This window comes from Clinocottus analis, unplaced genomic scaffold (genome assembly GCF_023055335.1).
Source record: "Clinocottus analis isolate CAN_PGR_092001 unplaced genomic scaffold, fCliAna1.0.p SCAF_23, whole genome shotgun sequence".
NCBI classification, from domain to species: Eukaryota; Metazoa; Chordata; class Actinopteri; order Perciformes; family Cottidae; genus Clinocottus; species Clinocottus analis.
In genome coordinates this window covers 3,066,312-3,085,872 of record NW_027175965.1, presented here as the reverse complement: position 1 = coordinate 3,085,872, position 19,561 = coordinate 3,066,312, and the positions used below count along the sequence as shown (strand labels likewise).

The 19,561-nt window shown below is 44.5% G+C and overlaps 1 protein-coding gene across 7 annotated transcripts in view; it reads left to right on the top strand.

The window, feature by feature from the left end:
- The window catches only part of mast2 (microtubule associated serine/threonine kinase 2), a 136,298-nt gene that overhangs the window by 89,288 nt on the left and 27,449 nt on the right, over positions 1-19,561 (top strand). For 4 of the 7 annotated variants that reach the window (XM_068589949.1, XM_068589954.1, XM_068589952.1 and 1 more), the window contains 5 exons: positions 6,206-6,297; positions 12,281-12,356; positions 13,786-13,806; positions 14,400-14,478; positions 15,861-16,015. In XM_068589949.1, coding sequence (XP_068446050.1) covers positions 6,206-6,297; positions 12,281-12,356; positions 13,786-13,806; positions 14,400-14,478; positions 15,861-16,015 — 423 coding nt within the window. The remainder of the gene's footprint in view (positions 1-6,205; positions 6,298-12,280; positions 12,357-13,785; positions 13,807-14,399; positions 14,479-15,860; positions 16,016-19,561) is intronic. The other 3 variants (XM_068589951.1, XM_068589955.1, XM_068589950.1) reach the window with 2 other exon arrangements.

Sequence of the window (19,561 nt, the reverse complement as noted above, 5' to 3'; positions counted from 1 at the left end):
TTCGTCTCGGCAGTGTTTTTCTGAAGAAAGAGGGGTTGTGAAGTAACTCCTGCATAGCAACAGTTTTCGGATAGGAGTGGTTGGAGCCGACAGCCCGTGATGAGCTATAATCAAGACAAAATGGATCCAGGACTCCCACAGAAAGAAAGGGTGCTGTGAGGGGTTGAGAGAGACCGGCATCTTCTTTTAACACCAGTTATCATATTCAGTTCAAAATTATAGTTATTCTTGCTCCATCCTCCATTCTTCTGGCTACTTTCTGACATTGTCCCAACAGATGTCCACAGATCTGTTTCTGGCTGTTTGTCACAGTGTTTCTAATGCAAGAAATTGAAATATTTACATGTCCATATGCAGTTGATTCTTTTTATAACTTAGTCAAGGTCATTATGTCGACACCTCCAAACAGCTACGAGCATGCTTCTCCAGGCATTTCTTTAAGTCTTAAGCTTGTCAACATAACATGCTTCCTGACATTGCCCTCTCGTCTCTGTTTTCTCACATGTGTTTAGTTTGAAATGTGACACACACACACACCAGTGCACATCTACACAGATTAGTGAGTTAATCTGACGCACAAAGCTCTCAAATCCTTAACAAGCGGTTGTTGCACATATAGAACACAGAAAGTGATGGCAGCATATACAAAATCCTTCTAAGAATGTAAGGAAACAGCCACACGTGTGCATGTTTGCTCATATGCAGTCGGAGAAGCCCTGAAAAAGTCCAAAGGCTCATATTTGACACTGACGTGTTTCCATCATTTAGAGACTTTATATGTTGCCGTGGCCTCTTTAGTGATCATGCACCTCCTGATAAATGCAATATATCTCACCATATGGACATTTTCTGACTGCTGAGGCTGCTTTTTATGTCAGGGGCTTTTTTGATAAGATTGGTGTGTATGCTGGTGTTTTAGTACACGGTGCATGTTAAATAAATGTTCCCTTTAACTGTTAAACTTGAACAATTGGTTTGAGGGAAAACTTTCTTCTCGACACAAGCGACTCAATTTGAATCCGGAAGACTGAGACGGCTAAATCGAACCAGAAGACTTTCTTTACTTGATGTTTTTTATATGCAGAGCCGCATGAACAATTCAATTAGTTGAGCTCCAAATGGTAGAGCAGACCTGCTTGGCAACAGGTCGTCATTGACTTCTTTACAAAATAATGTAAATTTGCCAAAAGAGAATCGAGGCACGGTTGCATATCTCTTTTTATTTGTTTCCCTTCGGGGCTGGTAACCTCGTAGCAAGTGACAGCAGAGCAGGAAGTGTGAATATAAAGACAATACACACACACACACACACCCCGTCATATACACACACACTCCCGTGTGGGCCGTCATATTGATTTCCTGTGGTGGCCGTAACCCTCACAGCAACATTATTGAGTGGACTATGGGAAATGAGTTTAGCTGTAGATCTTATCCACACACACTCGCCTGCCGTGTGTGTGTGTGTGTGTGTGTGTGTGTGTGTGTGTGTGTGTGTGTGTGTGTGTGTGTGTGTGTCGGGTGGTGTAACTTAACGCACACAGCTGTTTGTTCGCCGCTAGTTTCCACGATCTCTCCCGTCAGCGGCGTCACATCACTGATGGTCTGCCTCTATGACTGTGTGCCTTATGAGTTTTACATGAACAAAGTTATTACTTGCTGAGGTGATAATGAAGTTGCTCATATCGCAGGTACCACCGCAGTAAACACACACGTGTAAACATTTTAAACATAGCTGTTTATGAGTGAATAAGAAAATAGCGACTATTGTGAGCTGTTATGGTGACAATAAACAAAAAGGCAGCAGCAGCTTTTTCAAACCGGCCACCTTCCTGCTGCTAACCAGAGTAGCATTAAGGCACCGTGGAATGAGCCAGCTAGCTCGCTCCGCTATAATGCTACACTGGTTTAACGTTGTCACTCATCTGCCGATGGTGATGCACTTTTCTTAAGCCTGTGACTGGGGAGTGTTCAGATGAACATTTGTATGCCCCTGAGCTCGTTTTACCCGTTACTGCAAAAAAAGACTGAGTGTCCGTTCTACTTCTATTCTATTTTGAGCAAAACCTCTAAAAGTCACACTACTGATCGCATGTGCATCTTGTTCGTTCAGTGCGCCCCTGCTACAGATTTGGCGGTCCAGAACCGGGCAATGATTTCACGGCGATGACGAGACCTCAGGAAGCTGCACACGGTCGCTTTTTGCCGACTGTTCAATGAGAAGCAGTTCGGCTCACAACTCCTTCTAAAGCCACAAATCGACGTTTGTACATTTCTGCTCATGCCCGGATTAAACAAGCCAGATCCACCACGTTAATCAGCGAGCTTTAGAGGTGTTAGTGGGTGTGTTTTGAAGCCGGGCCAGACATGATATCGATCATCTCATCTCGAAGAGAAATCAAACGAGCGCGTTTCCCATGACGCTGAGCGAGTCTTTCACACGGCTGACAGCTCAGAGGGAGGGCTGCGTGCCCCTGCGGTTCTGACAGTAGGGGGATGCATAAAGACTTTATCACAAGGACTTATCCCTGTGTGGGTAAAATACCGTGACTAATTTGAAGAGAAGTTTTGGTCTTAAAAGCTGCTTCAGCCAGAGAAAGTAATGAAGCTGAGCAGCAGCACTCTCTCCCTGTGCAGGCTGCTGTGCACTCTCTACATGACAGACTGCTGCTTTGATGGTGACGAGAGGCACTCAAAAAGCCCAGTTCACACACACACGCACACACACACACAAAGAGACGCTCACACTGAAATGTGGCCTTCAGTCAGTTCTGCATAATGGAAACATGTTTCCCAGCAGGGATCCAAAGCTGCCTGCAGGAGAATAAAAGAATTAGAGGAGCACAGTTTCTTCAGAGAAGGAAACTGTGCTGCAGCGACTACAACTGCACGTTGAAGTTTGAAACAAGTGTACAGCGTTAATGTTCACCTTTGCGCAAGTCCGCCTGTAGCCGGTCAGCAGAGTCATCTTGTTTGCTCTCTGCATCATCCACCAGACGGAAAGTCTGGTCATCAGCCGGCGGGCAGCAGCAGAACGAGCGGTGCTTTTAGTCCGGGTGGGGCACGTTCCTCCCCTGTCCAAGGTTGTTCTTCTGTGTCCTCGTTCGTTGTGACTTCCCTTCTTATCGGCCTCTATCTCTACACTGTGTGTGGTTGCTGTGCTCGCTGTGTAGCTGATATCACATCAAGCCAACATGACCTTTCCTCTAAATAAATGTCTGTTATAAATGTCTCAGAACAGAACAACTGGTGGCCAGTTATCTTCACCAGTTAATTTAACGGGGTACCAATTCAATCCTGTTAAGTTAAATCTTCACTTTGACTTACATTGAGGAAATGTCATTAAAAATCAACATATGCTCATGAACTTAACACAAGTACCAAAGCTTTAAAAATTCAGACAAAGTGTAGAGTACTATTGTGTGTGTGATGAAGAAATTCCCTAAACAAGCATCACTGAATATCCATCATGGCAGCTCATCCTTCATCAGGGTGTTTGTGTGTGTGTCTGCACCACATGCTATGCTCAAACTGCTGATGCTGCACATCTCAACAGATGGGACACACACACAAAAACACACACACACAGCATGCCATATATACATCACTTGTATTCATAGACAACCTTCACACAGGTCGTAATACATTTGCTCGCCCCTAACTCTGGTTTGTCCCTAAACCTTTTTCTACTGCCAAAGACATCAACTTGCAGCCTAAAAGTCCAACAGGTCCCCACACACGTATAACTACGAAAGCTCGGAAATCCGAGAGCATCGCACTGATCATTCGACTGCAGTGAAGGTTTTGGGCCCTCATCGCATCGCATGTCTTGCGATCATCCCGGCAGGTTGGGCCTGTCAGAAACACTCGACTACACAGCTCTATAATTACAGCCAGCAGATGTGATGGGCCAATTAACACCCAACACATATGCTGTTAGTGTGCAATGCAGGAGCCTGAGAGAGAGCGGGAGGGAGATAGGGGGGGGGGGGGGAGACCATTCCTTCACTTAAGAAATATACATACAGTCCAACCTGAGGGGAAGGAGTTCAACCCATTGCTTTTAGTTTCGGAACAGGGTTTTGATATCTTATTATCAATCTTGGATTCAATTAATTTAGGTTAACGAAAAGCTCTTCTCTCTCTCTCCTTCCTCGACGCTCGTCCTCTGGTGTCAGCTTAACAGGGAGGACCTGTCACAATGACAACCTATCGCAAAATGAACAAAAAAGGAAATGCATTTGTGTTTTCTAGAAAAAAAAAGGGAAGAAAAGCGCTTTACTTTCTGTCTTATAGAACAAGCATCTCAACGAGAGGCTGAGCCGTCAGCAGCATAGAGACGTCTGGTACGTTTGGTAAAATGCCATCACTATATGGGATGAACGGCACAGGACCCAGAGTGAAACCTTGGGAAACGCTTGTTAGATCCACTGATTAGGTCAGCGTTTGGTTGGACGGCGTGACGGTTTACATCGACGGTCACAAGAGCATCTGTTAACTTTCATTCCTCTGCCAGTTTATTGTTGTGTTACTTTTAAAAAGGGCATCATCCCAGTGAACCCTGAGGCCTCATCACTGGCTCGCTCTTCCATCTGTTATTTCCTCGCCTCCAGTCATTACGGACACACTCGGCTATGAACGACGGAGCAAACAAACTAACGAAGTGGGAAAAGATCCTGTGAGCTCGATCTGTTTTTGTGTTGGTCTGTTCTGTCTGGGGACGCTCAATGCGACTTAGAAGCAGATTGTTCTTTTCTCTGCTGGCGTCGTTTGCGCAGCACGCACACATATTTACACCTCCACGACGAAGACACGGTCATCTCCGCTCAGAGGGGAGCTGAAGTCGAACCATTACACGGCGTGATCGACCTCTTAATGACTGTTGAGCCATTAGTGGAAGCTGGGTCGACGTTTTCTCATAAAACACTGCAATGGAATAGATGAGGAGCGAAACTAAACACTACTAGACTAATATCTTATTTAAAAAAAAGTGTTTTCACAAAATTCAAAATGGCAGAAAATCAAAGTAGGCGGAGCTTAAGGGTCTCATTCTATTTATTGTAGAGCAGTTCCACCCGGACATGTGTGTCAAATTTCAAGTCAATTGCACATAGTTGCCGTCTTTCACAACTAAAGGGTGCGCTAGGGGGCTAATTTTGTCGACTTTTTTCTGACACCCCAATCAGATTGGTATTTTTGCCAATTCAGAAATGTGTGGAATGAGTGCAAACAACGTGAATAATAATAATAAACATTCACATTTCAATAGGTCCTCCGCTCTGACGTTGTCAATGCTTTGGCCCAAATTAACTGTTTAATTAATTATCTCTTGAACAACTAAAAGTGTGTAAGTGCATCAAAAACTTTAAGCCCAATTAAAGCTTCACTAAGATAAGATAATAAATAATAATAATTAAAGGATGAATTCCTCCTTGATTAACTATGCGTACATATTACAAAAGTATCAAATGATTGTTGCCATAGTGTTATTAGTGAGCTGACAGTATTTTCCGTGAATGTTGCCTTGTTAAAATGTCTTTATTTAAAGGGACTCTGTTTTATCATCATTCCTCTGTACACAGGCAACTCCATATGCAGCGTATTTGTGTTTGTACCAGAACTTTTATAGGAAACTAATGTAAGTTTGACTGAAACGAGTAGCAGGAGACCGTTGGCTATGTGCTGCATGAGTGCAGCTGTGATTGCGACTATCTGTTGTCTGTGCGTGTCCTAGCTGTTCTCTCTGCAGGACACACACACACAGACTCAGTGAAACCTGTAACTGTGAGCTCAGCAGCAGTGCGCGTGTATGAAAGCTGAACACACGCCGTCTGATGCGCACCATCTGATGTGCGTCTGACGGCCGCAGTGGACCCCCGCTTTCATTGACACTGCGTTGGGGGGGAGTGACTGACTTTAACAATCGGGAGAGTGTGTGTGTGCATGCTTTTCCAAAAGTGTGCCCGACAAAGTGTCCATGGCTGTTTTGCCTTTCAGGCTCAGTGTGGAGAGACGTCACAAGAAGGTGTGGTAGCGTTGAGAGACGCAGACATCTGTGTGCGGTTCATTGCAAACAAAGCAGACAAAGCCACTGGAAATGCTAACCGTTACAGTTGTCATGCAGATAACACGATTGTCTTTATTGATTCAAAATCTGAACATGGATGAATTCACTAAACTGAGTTTGTGTGTTTTCTTCTGCCCTCAGCTGTCGGACCAGCAACAGGAAGAGCCTGATTGTGACATCCAGCACCTCCCCCACCCTGCCACGACCACACTCACCTCTGCATGGACACACAGGTAACACACACACACACCTACATGTTTGAACATGATCTAGGTACGAGCAGCAACCTTATCAGCAGTTTGAAAACATGAAAATACACGTTTGGTGAGCTGCGTTTAGGAGCCAAATTGTTTCCCGTAGCACGGCAACAAAGCGAGACGAGAGGCTCAGGCGGCTGTCTGCGTAGAGCGCAGCGAGACGTTTGATTGGACTGATGCATGGGCCCATGTGTTGTATGTGGGCTGCCGCCTGCCTTTAAAAATATATATATATATATATATATATATCTATATATATGTTGAGTGTCCTGCGTTCAATGATGACCTCCATCTCTGGCCTCTTTCATTCAGCTGCGGACATTACGCTCCGATTTCCTGTAAATGCAGATTGTCATAAAACCGTCAACGTGTGCTCTTCTTGGATTGATTGATAGGGAACATGTGAGTATGAGCACATCATATGAATTCATCTCGGAACCAGATGATACTTACATTGCCATTTGAGCCTGATTGATATATCGTCATGGGCCGGTGGATTTTTAATGAATCCAAGATATATCCGAGAGCACTGACAGGTTTCTGCATCAGACCCATGCAGAGTTTAAGGACATTGCACCACACATACACATTATTTAAATGTGGTGTGTGTGAGTGAGAGATGACAGTCGAAATGAACGCTGACAGGATTTTTGTCAAACACGCTTGACAGCCTTTAAGACAAGCACACACAACTCCAAATCCACCCTCAGCAAACTCACCCACGCGACCCCCTCCACCCTCATCACATGTACACAGAGAGAGAGAGAGAGAGAGAGAGAGAGAGAGAGAGAGAGAGAGAGAGAGAGAGAGAGAGAGAGAGAGAGAGAGAGAGAGAGAGAGAGAGAGAGAGAGAGAGAGAGAGAGAGAGAGAGAGAGAAATGGAAAAGCGATGAACAACGGTGATATTGATTGATAGTGACTGAAGGGGCGGGAGTGACACAGTCAAAATATAAATTGGAGGGACTGAATCAAATTGGATTGGTGACAAGGTCTGAGTGGGAGGGGAGAAAGATATGGAAAATGGATAGATGGTAAAACATCGCCAATTATAGAGAGAGAGAGAGAGAGAGAGAGAGAGAGAGAGAGAGAGAGATATCTTCATTAACAGTGTGTTTGTGCTCAGCTGACAGGCAATGTCGCACACATGTCTCATTTCCTGTCCAGGAAATAATGGAACTTGCCAAGTCAGTCACAGCGCCCACACACACTCACTTTGTTTAAATAGCTGGTTTTGATGAACAATGCATGAATTCAATACATCGATTAAATAATCAGCGATCCAATGTAACCGATGCAAAACGAAAACAGAGACACATATGATCACCTTTTAGGATGCGCCTTTATTTTGAAATTCCCATGGCAAGTCACCCTGAACGTAATCATTCATAATAGATGTTGAATGTGCGGCGTCATGGTAGCTGAGTGGTTAAGGGGCGCTCTCTGTCTCTCCTTTGGTCTCCTGTTGGCGCTCTGTACGCTATCCAATAAAAGGGAAAATACCAAGAAATGACAAAAAAGCAAATTTATATTTGAGGCTGACGAGGGACTTTAGATGCAGGTAGGTGGAAGAAGACTGAAAATCTTAAAGCATGTTTGGGTGGATTATGAGACGGCAGACATGCAAAAGGCCCACACCTCCTCTCCAACGTTGGAGCAAGACACCCTGACTTTGTAGGGTTTTTTTACCCTCTTTATGTAGCTTTTCTTTCTGTCTCATTGAAGGGCCGGGCCATAATTCAGTATAATCATTCATAGTCATTTGATGTAACGACTTACATACGCGATACAACAATAACCAGCACTAACAAAATCAAATTTCTTAAGTATGAGGTATTTCATTCACAAACGCGTATACAAAAATAAGCCTTGGCGTGAAATTGGTTGCCTGTTTGGGGTCCCGTTGCTGTGCAGCGTCCACTCCACTCCGTCCATCCATCCGCTCCATCCGTCCACCTCTTCCTCTGTTTATTTTATTTTTCCCTCCTGACGCCCCGACTGATGTGCCTGCTGTGTTGCCACGGTAACACTGCCAGCAATCTCCTAGTCTCTGTCTTTTTGTGTCCCAGACACCTCAGATTAAACATCAATAGTTGATGTTGTGATTTTAATTTGTTCTTGTGTTGCTTTCGGTTTACACGGCAACTGCACACTTACTGTAGCTTCGATCTGTATTGCATCAAATGTTTGAATAAAAGCTTAAATGGTGGTTTTTAGCCTTCTGCTCAGTTTAATAATACCTCCACAGAAACGAACACGCTAACAGAAACCTTTATCTAGTCTGATCCAAGGCCGTGATATCTCACCGCTGGCTGCTACTTTACTAATTAATATGCACCACTGGAGGCCATTAAACCTTTCCCTCCATTCCTACAGACCCTCCTTTCTCATACGTGATTGCTTTTTCTTCTTCCTCTCTAACTCTCGCTCAGGCCCTCATCGCAGATTCCATCATAGCTTCAATCAAGCAGCCATTTGCTGCTAATCAAATGGAGATTCCTCAAAGTCTAATATCCTGAGGGGCTGATGAAGACCAATCGTCTCCAAAAATGACTTTTATTAAATGCTGAAAGCCTGCATAAATCCCTCGTTTCCTCTCTCGCCCCCTCCCTCCTCACTCATTCTGTTGCTTTCTTTCTTCCTCGCTGGTTCCTTATCATCTCCATGACGTCTTCTTTCATTCTCTCCTCCTGAACATCTACCCTTTCGCTCTCTATTTTCCTCCACCCGGCCCCAAACTCTCCTCTCTCCTCCTGGCTGACATTTGGTAAAGGCCAGCTGGTGATTGACAGCTGAGTGTGATCTGACTTCTGAAGAACTCCGTCAAACAATCCGCCGCACGACTTTGTAATTGTACTGAAGCATGGGAAGAAAGACGGCATGGGAGTCGAGCTTTTCTCTCATTCCTGTCACACACTCGAGAAAACACAAGGCGTTTTCTTTTTTTGTCTTTCCGCCCCCTCCCCAATTATAGCTGTGTTTTGTTATCCCAACCGCACGCTCCCCGGAGACGCAGCGAGACTGAAGAGGCACAAAGCAAATAATACATTTGCATGTATCTCGTACGCCGGTGTATGTCTTAGTTTTTGCTAAAGTAGGTCACTGTCAGCTGCACAAAAACCCCTCTGAAAATGTGACAGCGACGCGGCTTCTATACCTGTCGTGATGAGACCGCCTACCGGGTACGCTCAGCCGTGATTTACATTTCACTTTCAGCACACGATCCACACAGTGATTTCTGCTCCTCACAAGAAGTGGGAAGTATTATTCAAATAGATTTCAGGAGTGATTTGGGTTTTTTTCTTCTACCCCCTCTGGAGCCAATCAGAGTATGTGAGCATGCTGGGGAGTCACTGTGTGGACATCACATGACTGTGCTGTGTGGTAGAAATGAGGTATTGCGGTGTTTCTAGACTCGATTCAGTGGGGGTCAGAGGCTTTGGCTGATGGTCCTGAATGACAGCCGTGACCAGTGGCTGCTTCTCGGTCAGTGGGCCAAAAAAAGAAAAGAAACCGGCACACCATGCAAACAAACAGACGGGCAACAACCTGTCATCTCAGAACAGATCGCTTTCCAGCAACACATGATCAAACCCATTGAGTTAGCGCCAATGTATCGGGTTATTTCTCAGGAACAAAACCGTCCATGTTCCCCTTGAATCCATCTCATCTTCACCTTTTTTTTTACAGCTTTTGTCCCATGTTGCTGTCCACTTAAAGCTCAGTGCACACTACAAGCCCTTCAACATCTCATCACTGCTGTGTTTCTCACACTGAAAAACACAACGGCTCTCAGACGAGTTGTAACGATAGCAACGTTATTCCAGTCGGCAGATTTGCAACTGGACTGGAGTTTATGATCTTTTGTCCAACTAATACAGGAGCTTTAAGGCTGAGATCAGTACTTGAGAATTTAAATAATAACATTGGCACATAGCCACTAGCCATGGGTGGTTTAAGTGATCTCTATAGACGAGTTCTCGCTAAAAGATTTTTAAGAACAGTGGTCCGAAATAAAGGGCATCTTCTCGTCCCTGGTAGTTGTTGGAAGCTTTAGCCGTTGGCTTGCAGAACTAACCTTCAACCTGGTGACATCACAACGCTCCGAGCTAGTAAGGTGACGAGAGGCCGCCTGTTATCTGTCTCGCTGTTGTCTCCTTGTGCTTGGTGTGCAAATGGGTTATCATACAAACTAGTGGTTCTATGTAATAACAGTTAATCATACAAACTATGTATAACGCTAAATAGCTTTCACAGCCCATTTGTTTTGTTTATTTTGTCGAAAAAAATTCCACACATAAGACACGTCATTTTTGCTTTAATGGATCTGTTCAGTTATTCTGTAAATTAGGGAGATGCCCGTCAGAAGTTTGCACCTCACGGCTGTGTGTGATTTTTCTTCACAGAGAGAGATGGATTCCTAAGTCTTGCGTCTCTTTTTTTTATGTTGACGAATGGTCCACACACACACACACACACACACACACACACACACACACACACACACACACACACACACACGCACAGCCATGAGGTGTGACAGTGTCCCACTGAGACCTCTGTGTCCTTTGTCATCCACGCAACACGCGGGATCACGCGCAAAGACGTTTCACATGAGTTTGATGGAAACTAACAAGCTCCTGTTTGAATAATGACACACGCGCCGGCCGGAGTATGCGCATACATGTTCCGCAGCTTTGGACAGAGACGGATATTCCTATTTGACAGAAAGCAAATGCTCTTATTAATATTTGAGTTCCCGCTCTGTCCAGACGGCCTGTTGAGGAAAGAAAATGCATAATTGATGTGGAAATGTCCGACCACTTAATCTCTCGTCCGCCACCCTCCGCTGAAATATCAGCTGCACCACTCGAAGCGCCGCGTGTCCCTGCAGAGAGAGCGGCCTTGAATATTCCTATCCATCACGCCGCACATTTATGTACCCATGTGTCAGTGCGCTTATTAAATAATCCACGGTTGATGCAGAAGAGGATCGTCTGTTTCCTCTGTGTCAGTTTCACTGCAGATGTTTTATGTTCAGTGGCTCCATGTTTCCTCTCCTGAAACACGAAGACAGATGTTTGTGCAGCCTGAGCATCACACGGCATCTCTGTTTCCTATTCACTTGAATATTCAGTGTGGCCTTGACTTCATGGAGCCTATTTGTGTTTTTATTCATTTATTTGAATAGCCTGACAACGAGAGTCCCAGTTGACACGAAGGTTGCAGTCGCGGTTGCTCAGTCTGAAAAGAACGACTTCTAGATGGTTTTAAAGAAACATGGCACCCACAAGTGTTTGTTCACACATGGCCCCAATTGGACGTCACAGTGACTTTTTAAACTCTCCTTAAAGGTTACGGTTCAACAGATTTCGGGCATAAATTAGCGGGTGATGTCGAGATCGAGTTCAGGGTCACGAGGGAATGTGTGGAACGGCCTTTTGGACCAACACACAACTGTTGCAGCCGACTCCTATTTTCATTTCCGACACCTCACGCGCGCAGTGCCGCTGTGTCACTACGCTACAGTTTGTCTGCGAGGGGAACAAAGCTCACGATGGGCGAGAGATTTCCGCTTGTATTATTGAAAAGGAGGGAGGACATGGGAACAAGCAGAACTCGTCACACCGTGTTTTCATACAGAGGTGCATTATCTTTCATCTTTTCATTTGTAATTTGTCAGGGTGTGCTTTCCCATAACATGCAGCAGGAAAAAAGGCTCTTGCACCACAAATAACAACAATAATCAGTTTGAACTTGAGATCTTTTCTTACTTTGATGAACCATGAACATTCACAAATAGGAGGTTTGTGTCCAATCAGTTCATATCCAATCTGTTGTATTTACTCATCACCTCCGTGATTTGTTGCAGCACAGCTCATTTCCTGTGCTCGGTAAATACATAGACACAGAGCTGGTGTCTTCATTGTGCTCATTCTTTCTCCTCTTCCTCCTCTCTCAGGTACCAGCCCACTGGACAGCCCTCGCAACTTCTCCCCCAACACAGCTGCACACTTTTCCTTTGTTCCTGCACGCAGGTGAGGCTCACAGAAAACACACACACTTGTGTGGTGCAGGTGTGTGTGTGAGGGTCACAGCCGGCGAACAAGACCGGTTCTCCTCGTGTGTGTGTTTTATCTCCATTGTTTCTCCATCACAATTGCAGCGGGTCACATCACTGTTTACCTTGTTTAACAGCGCACTTAAGTAGTAGTGTGTGGAGAATAAAGCACCGCATTCAGACGGGAAGGGAGGAAATTGACGGATGGATGAGCTGCTCTTCAGCTTTTAATGTCGATATCTTTTAAAAGCTGTGAAACGGCTCGATGGCTCCGGCGCCTTGAGAGCCGAGCCGCAGCTGATGATAGTGTGCGAGCAGATGAGGAGGCAGATGATCACTCTGAGGCTGTCACTCAAACCCGGATTAATAAACCTCTTATCTCTCTGGCTCTCAGCTCAGATAGCAATTACTGAGAGGGAAGGAGGGCCTAAGTGTGTGCGTGCGTGTGTGTGTGTGTGTGCGGGCGTGTGCGTGTGTGTCTGTTCCTGTGACAGAGATGCTTGCATGTTTGAGGACTTGTGTGATTTTTAAATCCAAGATTAAAAAATTATGTCTTACCAAAGTTTGATAAAATATAAAGACTTTCTCAGCAACCCTGCCTCCTAAATCTTCCTTAACGATGATGATGGTGATGTTTCCATGGGAACACACTTTACCAAACCCCGGGGCTATTGCCCTAGCTTCATCGTATGGCAGCAGTGCAGCTGCCAAAAAGAGCATTAATGTTGATTTGAATTGTAAATCCCTCTCTGTCCGACTGCTGACCTCAGTGCTGTAGAAGTTGGAGATGCTGGAACAACAGTGACACCATGTGGTGGAGTTTGATATGACAGGTCTTTGATTTCAGGGTCCTTTCACTGGATGTACAAAAAACCCTCTTATTTTTATTTTTGTTGTGTTTGGCTCTTTTTCATATTTTTATTATGGACAACATATATAAGAAATGACCCCAGTGTCCTAACAAGTATGGCTTTTTTGTTTGTTTTATTAGTTCATTTTATCATTTCTAACAATCTAGACTTAACAATTGATTATACTTTATTAGGAAAAATGTACATTTCATGGTGATAAGCCATGTTTTTTTCACAATTTAATGGCTACATTTGTATTGCTTTTATGAAATTATTCATATATGACTTCTGTGTATGTTAAATATTATATTACTATAATTACATATTATATTATTATACTAGCATTATGTTAATCTAATTAACCTCTTGCAGCCACACAAGTCTTTATGAGGTATTTGGTTTGGTTGTTTGCTTTGGATTAGCTGAATTAGTTATTTCATTGTGTGTTTTTAATTGTTCAAAAAGCTTGAGGGCTAGGACAGGCTTGAAGAATGTGTGTCAGTGACAGCCGCCCACCGCTATAAAAACAACACCACTGTCTTGTCTCCCTCACAGTCACGGACACAGGGCTGACAGGTAACCTCTCAGTTTCAACCTTAGACCTTTTTCCTCCCTCCTTCTGCCGCCACCTTCCTGCCCTCCGTCCTGCATGGCTGAGCACACACGCAGTATTTGACCTCAGCAAGTACCCTGCAGGGTCTCCTCTCCTTCAGCCCAACAGTGCACATGAATGCAATTTAAAAAGAGGAACAATGTTTTCAACTGCTGTGACACTCCCTGAGCCTTCGACACCAAAAAAACTCTCTGGAGTGACTCTCTTTGGGACCAATGGGCTTGACATTGCGAGACACACACAGGAAGTCATTGTTGGTAGCGTTGAGTCTTTATATGAGACAGCTGCCTTAGATTTCAATGCATCTGATCCTAAAGGCGCTTGGACTCCGCCACGCTTTCCCTCATGTCTGCAGAGTCTCAGTGGATCCTCCTTGTGGCTTCGCCTGCACCGTTGAGTCCATCTTATCCTTGTGTTTGCATTTTCCCTCCTCCAACTGCAATGCTTCATTTTGCTGTATGTGATGGTGCCGCATCTCCTTGATATGGCTGTTATGGAATGTGTGTCGTTGTTGATGTCTTCATCTCTTCATTTTCCATCTCTGTCTGTCCCTCAGGACGGATGGCAGGCGCTGGTCTCTGGCTTCGTTGCCTTCCTCCGGCTATGGCACCAACACTCCCAGCTCCACTGTCTCGGTAAATAGCTCTACTTCACTTTATGTCTCTGCATTTTATTACGAAAGCAATTCAAATAGAAAATGCTCTCTGCTCCCTCTGACTTTACTGGAACAAATCCTCGTTTGGCCACGATGCACTCCGTTCTTCATCCCACTTTCCTCTCCTTGCTTCCTCCCCTCTGATGCAGTCAAGTGTACTCCTGCCTCCTGCTGCTCCTCTTCTTCCTCTCTCCACTCCCTGAGACATATCATCAGTTCCTCTGCTCTAATCTCTCTGCTTCACCTTCTGCTATTCCTTCCTAAAACCCCGGTGTGCAGGCTTCTCAGTGCCTGCCCGCCTGTAGAATGAGGCCCAGCGTGCTTCAAAGGCAGCGAGTGGAGTGAGCCCTTAACGCGCAGATCCAGTCTGCTGGCTCGCCTGCTAGCGCCCTGTGTGTACACAGCAGGAAATAAATGACTTGTTAGATGAAAAGGACTTCCCTCCGTGCACAGTAATGACTGATTTGATCTTTTAAAGACGTCAGACTTCTAGACATGTAAGTGGAAAGTGGGGTACATTTTAACGTATAACTACTCTTTTAAAATCATTGTACGTAATGGCTGTGTGTTTCGGACCTACTTCATTTTTATACAGCCCCTTAAAATGCTGTTGGAGCAATTATACATACATAATACATGCATCCTCGAAGTCTAATAAAATGTACATTTTAAACCAGATTTAGCCTAGTTTCCATCCCGATATTTTGTGTACATGAACACACTAAATCTCATGTACCTGGTGAGCTTCACATCGCTCCACTCTGCAACAAAGAAGCCCTCTAGGCCAGATGAATTAAGGCCACATTTTTATTTCATTAATCTCATCACACCAGCACGCATTAAGTGGCTCATCATATGTTGCCCACGTTGTGACGTCATCTGAAAACCAATGGTTCGATTGCAGTCTCCAGTCACGCAAACAACGTGAGGACAGCAGAGGAAAAGAGGCTGATATATAGATCAGATATAGATTGGAGAAAGATCTCATTAAATTGAATACTATCTGTAGCTGCAGGGGACTCTGGGTCTAATGGTTTGCATAAAGCTGCCGGATTAAGGTCGTGAAACGATAGATCTTCATGATCTCACATTTCAACCACCATGCATAGCCTGATGTGGTTGGCATTTAACCACTCGTACTCACAGGCCAGTCACTCCACGCTTTCAATCCCAGGTACAGGGTTAGACTCTCACCAAGTGCCTGTGTCAACCCTGAACGTGACTCGCATTGCCCGTCCCCTCCTGTGCCTAACCGCCCTGTCCCGCTCCAGCCTCGCCTCGTAGCCGAGGCCCCAGCCCAACCCCGCAGTAGCTCCAGCGCTGGTTGTAATCTGTGCTCCCTCTGTGCTCCTCCTCTCACAGTCCTCCTGTTCATCTCAGGAGAAGCTGCACCAGCTGCCCTTCCAGCCCACGCCGGACGAGCTGCACTTCCTCACCAAGCACTTCAGCTCCGAGAGCATCACGGACGAGGAGGGCCGCCGCTCCCCCAATATGAGACCGCGCTCCCGCAGCCTCAGGTGAGGGGGGTCAGGCAAAGTGTTGCGCAAAGCCCAAGCGGGCTCGGTAGAGTGTGCGTGTGCGTCGGCCTCCAGAAAGGTCGGACTCGTCCCTGTGACGTGTCCATGACAGGTGTTTAGATCTGACACTCACCTGTCTCTTCACACTGTCCGTCTGCCGCTCACATGTCTTTTCTCTTTCTCTTTTCACGAGTCTCAGTCTGTGTGGATTCTGTCCACTTGTCACTGCCTCTCTGTGTCATCCTTCTTTCAACTTTTCTTTTATTTCCATCTCTTTGTTTTCTCTCTATCCTCACCCAGACTTATTGTCTCACCTCCATCTCTTGTCTCGGCAGCTTCTTCCCCGTCTTCATTTTCACCGAGATAAAAGGAGTCGAGACCGAGTAGCGTGGGGTGATTTTATCTGATTTAGTCCCACTGTGTTTTTTGATTGATGTCAGGCTGTGTGGGTGTGTGTGTGTGTGTGTGTGTGTGTGTGTGAGTGTGTGTTTGTGTGTGAATAAGCGTGAAAAGAAGTGCCATCTGAGGTAATCCTCCATCACACTGCATCATCATACAGCTTCTAATACTCAAAACAATAAGAAATAAGCATAATAATAAGTTCTTTTCATTTTTGCAAAGAACTTGCCACTTTGCAAGTTACAGCTTTTATCAGAAATATCATAAACAAAGCGGCCAAAATCATATGGCGGCAACTTAACATCTGCGAAGGTGACTTTGAAAAGTTGTTGAGGCTGCAGCCAACAGTCTCCCCCCTCATGTGCAGCGTGGACGAGCCTCTGTGGAGAGCCTGACATCATATTAGTCCTCCAGCAGCGAGTGTCATTAAAAAGCTCTTAGTGAGTGGTCTGCAAACGCTGATAAATAACCAACAGAGAGGCAGACTGAGGATTAGGGCCCGGTTTCTATTAGCCAGTTCACTTTTGGATCCACTTCCAATTTGATAGAATACCCCGAATGAAGATACTAGTAAGAGGAGAACGTACTGAGAATTGAAGAGGGTACTAGGGAATAGGACAATGTGGAGAGAGAGGAAGAGAAAGGATTGAGGAGAGATGATAATGATGAGGATGATGATGATTAGAGCCAGAGGGAGGGACAAGTGTGTGTGTATGTATGAGAGAGAACAAATGAAAATGAGCTGCAGAGCACAATTATATGCTAATTTTATGACTCTGATGTGGGCGATGGCAGTCCCCTCCCTTTTTTTCTTCTTTTATTATCATTTAACAGTTTCTCTGTTCGTGTCTAATTTGTATTCTCCACCTGTCAGCCCATTCTTGTCCAGTTTAGTTTCGGGAGTACATCCATCACTTCTTATCACTCCTCTCTCTCTCACCCGTCCACGAGCCACCCTTCCACACGCCGCTAGTGAGAGAGCCACACCCATCCATCATTCACGTACTGCAGTTACAGGCTTCAGTCGCTGCACCCCATTGACTTTCTGTCTGTAAAAACACATATCCTGTTCCATCATATCACGCATAATGCAACATATACAAAAGTAGCCCTTGTCCCACGCCAAGCAGCCATGTCATATAAAGTAACTCACACATCTAACTACACAGGGACACTCAAATAGAATATAAATGAAAACCTATAACTGACCAAATAAGTCTATTCTAACTAAATATTCTTGATCTTCCAACTGTTTTGACCAGTGTTAAGCTTGTCAGTGATTTGCAAAACTTCATGTGAAGATATTTCACATTAAAAGCTTCCTTTCAAAAACACTAATAATTAATACTAACTAATACTTTTCAGAACAAAGGTTACAAACTGCTTTCCAAGGTAGATTTATACAAGATAGACTTGTCAGACAAACACTAACATTATTATATCAAGAGAGCAGGTAAACATAGTGGAAGTAAAAAAAGCTTGTCTTTGAAGTAAGCCTGTTTTAGATAAAGGTCTGGTTCCTCCTTCTTTATTCTTTAAATAGAACAAATCAGTTTTCACCAGAGCATCAACACTTTAAGGTTTCAGGAGATCTTTACTGAGATGTTTTCAGTGGACTCATGAACGATCGTCGCGGGGCGTTGAGGTTCCTGTGGTGAACTCACACAATCACAGCACTCACCTCACGCACACGCACACACACACACACACACACACACACACACCTCATCTCTATTCTACCCAGCTCTCTGTCATGGTCAATTAGGCCCCTCATTTCCCGAGTCGCCCGCCTCAGTTGTGAAGCATCAATGTTATTTCTCTCTCTCTCGCTCTCTCGCTCTCTTTTTCGCTCTCGCTCTCTCTCTCTCACACCCGCCTCACCGTCACCATCTGATTCGCTGTCTTGTCTGATTTACCTCAATTACCTCGTCTCCCAAAAAGCTCTTTTACATTCTGAGGGCCCTTTGTCACATGTGACATCACCACTTAGCTGCAGGGGAAGAAAAAAAAAATCACCTTTCCAACTATGTTTTAATTATCCAATTTTACAAAACACCCTGGGGTTGAAATTTTATCTCATTGTATTTCATAAATATTTCTTTTCTTTCTCCGTCTTTTGAACTTGTTGCCCGCTCTAAAACAAAAGTACTCTCCCACAACTTCCTCCAAAGGCTCATTTCCAAGGTCGTTTCTCAAAATAACGACGAAGAAGTCTTTCACGGGGATTGCCGCGAGGCGGTTTTTATTTCCCATTACAGTAGAAATATAGCCGTGCTCTAATTAGCCTTTGTCTGGCTTTCTTGTGTTATTCATCCCGGGGATTCCACTCCGACCTCCTCTGCAGCTCGCTCTCTGAACGGGAGCTTTATTTTAATAAAGGCTCACGCTGCTGAGAGCCACTCGCACACAAGAAGAATAACACACAGAGAAGAATGAAGACCACGGTCTTTGAAAATTAAAGAATGTACATAACAGCCCGTGGCTCTGAATCCATCTCTGTCGAGGCTAACCTTTAATTACTGAGCCCGGTGGCAGAGCCGGCTGTCCAGGTTTTTGATCCATTTTTTTTATTTTTCAAGAGCCCAAATATGAAGGGAAGGTTTTAAAGTTCAGTCATTCAGCGCGCTGAGTGATTGGCGTCCGTCAGTAACGGTTGAGTGTTTGTTTGTGAGCGGGGGCACAGTGAAGCTGTGCTTCGTTTAAAGGGTCCGTTCAACCAAATTACCAATAAACAACATTCTCACTTAACTTCAAAGTAAATTATTTATTTTTTTGTGTTTTTTTTATTAATTGATTCCAAACACTTCTACCATGCTGTTCTTTTCAAGCGGCGTTGGGTTCGCTGCTCTAAATGACAACTTCACACGTCCAAAGACATTATAGTCTCTGATCTTTGCTGCAAGCTTTTATCTTAAAACATCTGGAAAGGCTTTTACTTACTTATAGTTGTGACACTGTTTGGTAGAAACCACCTAAAATTGGGGTTTCTTTACAACTTTAACTGTATTTTCCATCAAAATGTTTGAATACACACAAAACACATACATAAATAAATGTTTAATGTCTTGATGTGGGGCCAGAAATTATAACATTGTAACAAAATGATTATCACACCAAAGCAGGCAGAAACAAAAGAAAAATTAGAGC